At 42.8% G+C, this 7,896-nt stretch overlaps 2 protein-coding genes across 2 annotated transcripts; one reads left to right on the top strand and one right to left on the bottom strand.

The window, feature by feature from the left end:
* Window positions 1-137: 137 nt before the first annotated feature.
* LOC131881461 (protein DGCR6-like) lies at window positions 138-2,944 on the top strand. Its single transcript, XM_059228334.1, has 4 exons — window positions 138-510; window positions 1,493-1,614; window positions 1,714-1,874; window positions 2,589-2,944. Exons 1-4 carry the CDS (start codon window positions 499-501, stop codon window positions 2,897-2,899), a joined length of 606 nt encoding a protein of 201 aa, XP_059084317.1. The 5' UTR covers window positions 138-498; the 3' UTR covers window positions 2,900-2,944.
* Window positions 2,945-2,974: 30 nt separating this feature from the next.
* LOC131881460 (atlastin-like) lies at window positions 2,975-5,517 on the bottom strand. The gene is made up of 3 exons (XM_059228333.1): window positions 4,947-5,517; window positions 4,504-4,753; window positions 2,975-4,426 (listed from the first exon to the last, which is right to left on the bottom strand). Exons 1-3 carry the CDS (start codon window positions 5,107-5,109, stop codon window positions 3,208-3,210), a joined length of 1,632 nt encoding a protein of 543 aa, XP_059084316.1. The 5' UTR covers window positions 5,110-5,517; the 3' UTR covers window positions 2,975-3,207.
* Window positions 5,518-7,896: the final 2,379 nt, after the last annotated feature.

The following is a 7,896-nucleotide window of genomic DNA, read 5'->3' as shown; positions in this document are numbered from 1 at the left end:
TTCAGGCCAAAGCCATCAATTAGGTGCCATTTTTATCTCCATGTAGTATCATGGGTTGTTGACCCTTGATCCTCGGGGGCATTTTGTCGGGTTGGTTGCTGCATCCCAGTCACCTCCCTTTTCATTCAGAGTTTGTGTACGATATGTGAATGTACCACTTTTGATTCAGTTCTGAAGGCTCTCGGTCTCACTTTGACCAGTGTCCCCTCCGTCCCACTTGGTTTGGCGTCCAATCTTCTCTCCCTACAGTGCACTCACTGCCTGCCTACACAATGATGATGGATCTCAACCCACAGATATTCTGCAAGAGGTTTCCCGAACAATTAACAAGTTAGGATGACGTTCCACCCGAACACCACCCATAGGAAATCTCAGAAATTGGGTTCATCCATAGATAGTTCTTCCGACCAGCACATTTTTCGCTGAAACTGCTGTATTGGTGTTACTGAATTGACCCGCCCTCGTGCATTTGGGGTCCGCTATTGCTTTAAGCTGGGCATGTCTTTTTCGGTAGGCGTTATTCTCCACCGATGACACTTATGGGATTGACATTCTAAAACTTTACCTAATTTTACTGAAAGAACGGTAAACGTAACCTCAGGCCTTTGTATATTTTGTCCAATATACCCAAATACATCTGGTCATTTTCTAGCCCGCTCGATCTTCAAAAATAACATGGATGTATTGTTTTATGGAATTGTACCTCAAATAGAAAAGTTTCGTGCCTAAAATTATACAATCATCTTTTAAAATCTATTAGGAGTACACTTAGTGAGCTGAAACTCGAATATAAATTAGGCTGTGTTTCATGTCTGAATCTATATACCTTAACAAATGATACCATTTGTGACATCACACGTAAGAGATAATTTGACTCTTTCTGGCATAATCTCATAGGAGGCGTTAAAATATGACCTAAATTTCTCAGTCCAGAATGGTCTATTATGAAGAAAGTCTTTTGCAAATATCGAAAGGACATTAACCTTGAACTTTGTAAAACTAAAAAGAAACATTTACTTTAGTGATTTTTATAAATCGGTATTAGTTGTTTGGGTCTTTGAATTCTGATATAACGGAGGCATATTGGAATTGAAACTGGATAGGAAGGACCATTATATCTCATATAACGGTGGAGTGGTGAAATATATCATTTTCTGATACGTATTCTAGTGTCAGCAAAGTGTGCTCCTAATTTCCATTCAATAGACTTGGAAAAGTTCTAGTTCTTCAATATAGTTTTAGGCATGTAAGCTTTTAATATGAGCTGGAATCCCCTTAAGCAGTGACATCGAACTTGGTCCTTATGATTTGTGAGCTAGAAAAAAATGGTAAGATGTGTGATGGGTATTTCACTCGGAACTTCAAACAAGACTTTGTTACCACCACGTAACCTCACTTGAAACTAAGGCTCCAGCTACATACTAGAACAGGGAATGAAGCCGGGTGATAATTTTGTACAAAAAAACTAGTCGGTGGATTATAACGTGGTCAGTCTTTTCCCACGGGCCTAAACCATTCACCATCGGGCGAAGAAAACCAGCCCTCACCCTCCCACCAAAAACAAATCTACGCCTATCTGGAGCAACTCCAAGATGAAGTACGAGCGCTACCCGGGTAAGGCCGTCTCTATCCAGTTCTGAACCTCCTCTCTCTTGACTCTTTCTCGCATCAATTCAATGCCCTCTGGACATCCCTTTCTTCTCTTTTTAATAGACAAGTCCAGCAACGAATTCCCAACGAACTCTTGTCCAGTTTATCTACTTGCTTGGTCCAGGGACAAGTCTTTGAAATCATCCAGATGCTCCACGAAGTCCAAAGTGAGACTGAAAAGCAGCTCTTTCAACGTCGACTTCGACATATCCGACAAGCGCAAGGTACGCCAGAGGCACGCCCTCACTCTTTAACCTCAAACATTAGACCTTGAACCCTTAACCAAAGTTGGTCTTTCAATGTTTTATGATCAGGGTAATGAATAACCTTCACTCTATGGGTAATCAACTCACTCGTAACTAGCGTTATGTGAGAGTCCTGAATTTATGTCTTACCCAAGACTCTTGGTTTCTGAAACAAAAAGATGGTAACTCTAATCCTACGAGTCGTTCTGGACCAAAAATGGTTCAAAGATTGACAAGGAGCTTTTTTTTTTGCCGAAAAACAGTCGAAATAAATTTGTGGTCAAGACTCGAGTCCTGCGGAATGGCAAGTAGTCGCCTGAATATGAGAAAAATGTCACTGCTTTCGGGTTTAGATTTTCTAGCAGTTTTGGTGACGTACACCAATTTCTTTGATCAGTAGGTGGTCCAAAGTTTTGTTCTGGATCCCTAACATTTCATGTGATTCAGTGTTAATAAGAATTTAAGTCTGTAATGAGCTTGTATGTTTTCAAATCTATAGCTCAACTTATTTCAAATTGAAGGTCTTCCCTTTTACGTTTTGTTAAACATGATGCTTCAGGTAGTCTCAAACATATTGCGTCAACACCGACCTTTCAACTATCACGCTTATCAAAACGAGACGGTCAGTGGGTTAAAAAAAAAAGTCTTCTTTCTTGAATCAATCAATCATCCTTCTTTACTTTTCTTTCCTAGACGAGAAACGCCAATTTCACGCCTACTATCAAGATTCGATTTGTCGTGTTACGGATGAAGCGCTGATTCCAGACTTAACCCTTCAATTAGATCGGGAAAAAGCCCAACTGGAAGCTCGTCTTGAGCGGGAAATGCGGTTGTTCGATTGTGATATTGTGCAAGCCATGGATCAGAAAGTCCTCGATCAGCAGATGACCCTGGAAAAAGCCGGTGTACCGGGATTCTATGTGACGAACAATCCGAAGGACATTCAAGTGCAAATGTATCTAATTCAATTTATGGCTCGCTTAAAACACACAGAAGAGGCTTGATGGAAGCCGGGAGCAAAGATATGAATAAAGGCACATCGCAGTTCTCATGCGTTCTTCTCTCACTTTTAGATAGATATATTTGTTTATTATATGTGGACTGGTTTCGAACAAGGCTCAATGGGCGTGTGTGTGTTGCTTGTATGTGAAGGTTCAATATAAAAACGGCGCTAATAATGATTTCCAATGTAAAAAATCAGCCTGTCAAGACCCTTCTCTCGTTTGGCGGGGTTTCGTGGACATTATCCCTGTAGTGTTAAAGGTGTGGGTGGGTGTGGCACATATTAGAATTGTGGGAGCAGATGCTTCACTTAGCTCCGCTTTTTGGACATGGCAGGCGACATCTGCGGCGAAGGAGCTTGCGAGTTCATGCGTTCTAGGGCTTTCTTGGTCGCAAATTGCGAGCCTTCTTGAGCCAATCGGCTGAACACGGGCTGAATACCGGAATCCCATATGGTGGCGGCCAAGTGATCGATGTTCGAACCGATATCGGTAGCATTGCCTGTGTATTTCACGTAGCACCAGGTGGCCAAGAGCAAGAAAGTGCCGGTCAACGCCAGGTTAAATATACCCGACACGGGCGTTATGCCCAACAACGTGAAAAATTGACTCAGGATATACAAAAGCATGGCGACGGCCGCCAAGGTAATGGGCGTGTTGGCCGCCTTGAATATATTCTTGCTCTCGTTGTGAGCTTTATAATTTGCGTAGGATTCATCGATTTCGCGCTCCAACTTCTCGCGGTAGGTGAGCGAAAACTCTTCGCCGCCCATTTTTCGCCGACTCGAGAACACGAGCACGGCTTGGTCTTTGATGCGGCAATGCTCGATATCCAAGACCTGCTCGTTCAAGTAGGGCTTGTCTCCACCGCAAATCGACTCCATCATGGCCACGTAGGTTTCTTTGGCCTCCTGGAGCGAGGCCAAATTGTTAGCCTCGCTCGTGGCCTTGAGCATGGATTTGGGTTCGGGCATTTCGTCGCCCTTGAATATTTCAATGTAGGCTCGGAAGAATTGGACCAGTTCTTTGCATTTGACTACGTTGCCGTTGATCTTCTTAATCACGATATTTTCCGGGGCCAAAAGCAAAGGCACAAAGTCTTGCAGATGCTGAATAAACATGGGCTCAATATCCTTGAGCCGACCTTCAAAGCCGGGATCCGTGGCCACTTTCAAGCCCGGATGCGGCAACAGAAAGCCCTCAATAGACGAAAAACACGAACGGATGTTCTTCCGCAAATCCTGGAGCTCGCTATGTTGCTTATCGGACAATTCGAGTCGGCGCTGAACCAGATTTCGACCACCCTCGGCCCCATATTGAGCCTCGTAGGGATAACTCCAATCGCGGACGAGGAATTGGAGCTTTTGAAAGGGGGTTTCGCCGGAGTCTTCAATAGCCAGGCGGCCATACTCGGTGAACAACTCCAGATGTTGGAGGTCATCCTCTTGGATGTTGGCCGTCAGATTGTACACGAGCACACTACTCAACATGGCGGACAAGGCGAAGATGGTGGCGCAATCCCGCACCGTACTACAAAATGACCAATGATGCGTTATTCCGGTTCGGCCGTCCGGCGGGCCGAAGGCCGGTTCTTCGGCTGAGCTTACCTGCTAGTATCAAAAGCGCCTTGCGTGTCCATCAACACGACCGCCACTTCGGGGCTACCCGGGGGTCCGGTGGGTATGAGGAATATCTTGGACCACATGAGGATACCGGTGGTATCCCGTTCGGAACCGCCACGCCAATGAAATCCCTCCAGAGGACTGTCCTCGGGGCCTAACCAATGGTGACGATCCGCGGCGCACAAATAGCGCAACAAGAAATCCAATAGGAACGACTTGCCCCGTCGAAACGCGCCTAGGATATACGTACGTAGAGGAGAAAAGAAAGAAAAAAAGAAAGAAAGATAGTCAATAGTTCAGACAGACACATCAACAGACAATCGGATAGATAGACCAAAAGCCGGGATGGATGGCCATCGCTGGCTCCGGATCGAGATGGAGATCGAGATGGAGATGGAACTTGAGCTGGAGCTGGAGTTCTGGCTTACCGGCTACGGATACGATGCACAGGGGTTTGTCCTTGAGTGCGCCATTGTCTTGGAGCAGGATCCGGTTAAGGGCTGCTTCGTCCAGGAAGAAGCTATGATCGTCGGGGTCATCGTTGATTTTCACGATTTGGACGGGCTGGCCCGACACATGGCGGGGATCCATCCTCCCGGTTCACGGTGGGTTCAGGGATCGCGGCAAGGGTCACGGCTCACGGGATGAGTCTCTGTCTTTCTTCGGCCAGCCCCCAACACGCCGTTGATGTTTCTCTGACCAGTCTGAGCGACGGCGGCGGTGAGCCCACACAAACACAAGGCACGGAACCCGAAAGGCCGGATAGTTCGCACAGGGCTCAGTCAAGAGGAAAGTGGCCAAAAAGCGACGGACACACAGATGTCACAGATACGGATAAGGTCGTGACGGTCGTGACGGTCGTGACCGTCATTCCCGACAAGAACTAGATGGTGATGATGATGATGGTAATCCGTCAGTCTGTCAATCGGTGTGTCTATCTGCCTGTCTGTCCATGTGTCTCCTCCAAGTAGAAACGAGGACTGGTCTCCTGTCCGCCCAACTGCTGAGCCGCCTGCCCGCCTGCCTGCCTGCCTGCCTGCCTGCCTGCCTGAGTGCCTGAGTGCCTGACTGAATGACTACAGGCTGACGGGCTGGCTAGCTGCCTGCCTACCTACCTGGCTGCTTCCACCAGACCTGGATCATCGTGCATGTCTTGTGTACGTGTGTATGTTAATGTGGGTGAAGCTGATGAGTGGATGAACACTCAGTCAGAGGAGAGTGGCCAATCTGGCATCTTGAAAGCCAGATCAGATGAGTCGATTTGCTCGATTGAGCCCCACTGTTCGTTTCATTGGGCGGATGTAACGGATGTAACGCCCAGCTTCGCCTGGGTACGGACAATCAAATCCAGAAATAAGAGAAGACGCTCTAAAATGCCAGGCTTTTTTAAAGTATCATTCACGCAACAACTTATTCATAGATTTCTAGACATTGGATGTTGGAAGACTAACCATTGGTTTGGCTAAATAGACCAATGGATGGTCTCCTGGGAAGCGATCGCCAACCGGTTTATTGTACTGTTAAGCCAACCAAGTGGTCGGTCGTCCGACGTCCAGCGTCTAGAGATCTATGGCATATTGCATTTACCTACATTGTGACACAACGAATATATATCACCAATGCTTCAGTCAAATCCTGCAAAAAACAAATATCCCAACACTTGTGACATCCAAATAAAAGTTAAGCAAACAGTTTTATAATCCTGTATGCTTGATAGCGCATCAAAACTTTGGATTCACCATTACCCATGAAATTGTACAAAAATAATGTATTTTTTTCGAAAACTTTTGTAATTTGTCAAACATAATATTATATTATGATAAGAACTAACAGCTCTTTTAACATCAAGATAGACCTGAATTATGAACCTTCTCAAAAATCGGGACATGAAAGCCGGAAAGGAAGATGACATCACCATCAAGTTTTGAAAGGTCACTTGCACTTTTGAGTCCTAATTGTAGGCCCCTGTATAAGGACTACTTGATGGTTCATCATTTTCACGGGAGTAAAGTAGATTTCCAATCAATTTATTTATGAAAGGAATGCATCATGTGGCAGTGCTATTTTTTAAACTATCACAGTTTCACTTATTAACCTGGTTAAAGAATACTTTTTAGTCAAATAAGCTGGTTTTGGACTTGATATGTCTTTGTTAGTATTTCTATTTTTACAAAAGACTTTTTGAACCCTTAAAACGTTATTTGTTGAATATTGCGCATTGTATCTTGGTTTTTAGTAACTATTCTGTATTAAATAATACCTTAACGACCTTCCAAAATTTATGCTGACATCACACTGTGGTTACCACTGCACTTAAAAAGATTATGCTCAAATGCCAAGACTTCTAGTTGCGTTTTTTCCTTGTTGAAACAACACAAGGACCAACTTTGAAAAATATGCGTCACTAAAAGTAGCTCTTATAAGTATATTGATCCACTGAAAAGCTATTAGAAGATCGTATTTTTAAAATCGTCATGAATAGACATTTCATAAAGATCCATTGAAGAGACTTCGGTATATTACCTTTCAAAAGTTATAATTTGCACCAAATCGGGCTGCAAAATGCCCTGGTTATACCCTATAGAAATTGCCAGGAAATATAATATGCTTTTTCAATGTCCCAAAAATAAATGAAAACGTTCCATTTCTAAAAAGCAAGTGGAACAAGCAAAAAATTGTTTATAATATCACTTAAAACTTACTTAGAATAAACAATTCACAACTATAGTATCATAATTGTTGGCGTTGATTTCATTTTTTGTTATCGTGTAGTTTAAGACATTTTTATTGCCATTTGATGAAAAGCTTTTGGTACGTAGAAAATAATTGGTGTAAAAAGTGGAAAATTTGAAAATTAAATAGGCAGATGTATCCTTGTAAAATTTCAACCATATGATTGGCTAATCTACCTTTCCAAGTTTAAGAAAAAATAGTTGGAAATTTCAACTGCTTAGTAGATTTTAGACGCCAATATTAATTAATACTAGGTGTTAAGGAGATGTTTCTGAACATGAAAGAATATCATTTATTTTCATGCAATCAAAAAAGCAAATCATTTGTATTTTGCAATTAACTAAAGAAGGTTTATGTCATTTTCCGATCTAGTTTAGTGCAATATGCAAATTTCAAAGTGTAATAACTAAGCATCTGCTAAATAGATATTGATGTAATTTAATGTCAGTACATAACTAAAAGTTATGATAATATTGTTTGACTAGGTTTTGCACAACAATACTCGAAAATGTATTTTAACTGCATTAATATACTAATATGAGCTACTTTTAAAGATGCTTATTGCACAAAAATTGTTCCTTTTGTTTATTTAACAAAGAAAATGGCAACTAGAAGTCTTGGTATTTGCACAAGCACTTAATCAGG

The sequence above is a fragment of the Tigriopus californicus genome, chromosome 5 (assembly GCF_007210705.1).
Source record: "Tigriopus californicus strain San Diego chromosome 5, Tcal_SD_v2.1, whole genome shotgun sequence".
In the NCBI taxonomy this organism is placed as follows: domain Eukaryota; kingdom Metazoa; phylum Arthropoda; class Copepoda; order Harpacticoida; family Harpacticidae; genus Tigriopus; species Tigriopus californicus.
This window is presented reverse-complemented; position numbering and strand designations above follow the sequence as displayed.

What these genes read in the sequence shown, in the direction of transcription:
- LOC131881461 (XM_059228334.1), top strand. An exon ending in GAAGTACGAGCGCTACCCGG is followed by an intron (nt 1,615 to 1,713) that starts GTAAGGCCGTCT and finishes TCTTTTTAATAG; the next exon opens with ACAAGTCCAGCAACGAATTC. An exon ending in ACATATCCGACAAGCGCAAG is followed by an intron (nt 1,875 to 2,588) that starts GTACGCCAGAGG and finishes TTTCTTTCCTAG; the next exon opens with ACGAGAAACGCCAATTTCAC.
- LOC131881460 (XM_059228333.1), bottom strand. Translation starts at nt 5,109, where the DNA reads ATGGATCCCCGCCATGTGTCGGGCCAGCCCGTCCAAATCGTGAAAATC. An exon ending in GTGCATCGTATCCGTAGCCG is followed by an intron (nt 4,754 to 4,946) that starts GTAAGCCAGAAC and finishes CGTATATCCTAG; the next exon opens with GCGCGTTTCGACGGGGCAAG. An exon ending in GGCGCTTTTGATACTAGCAG is followed by an intron (nt 4,427 to 4,503) that starts GTAAGCTCAGCC and finishes GTCATTTTGTAG; the next exon opens with TACGGTGCGGGATTGCGCCA.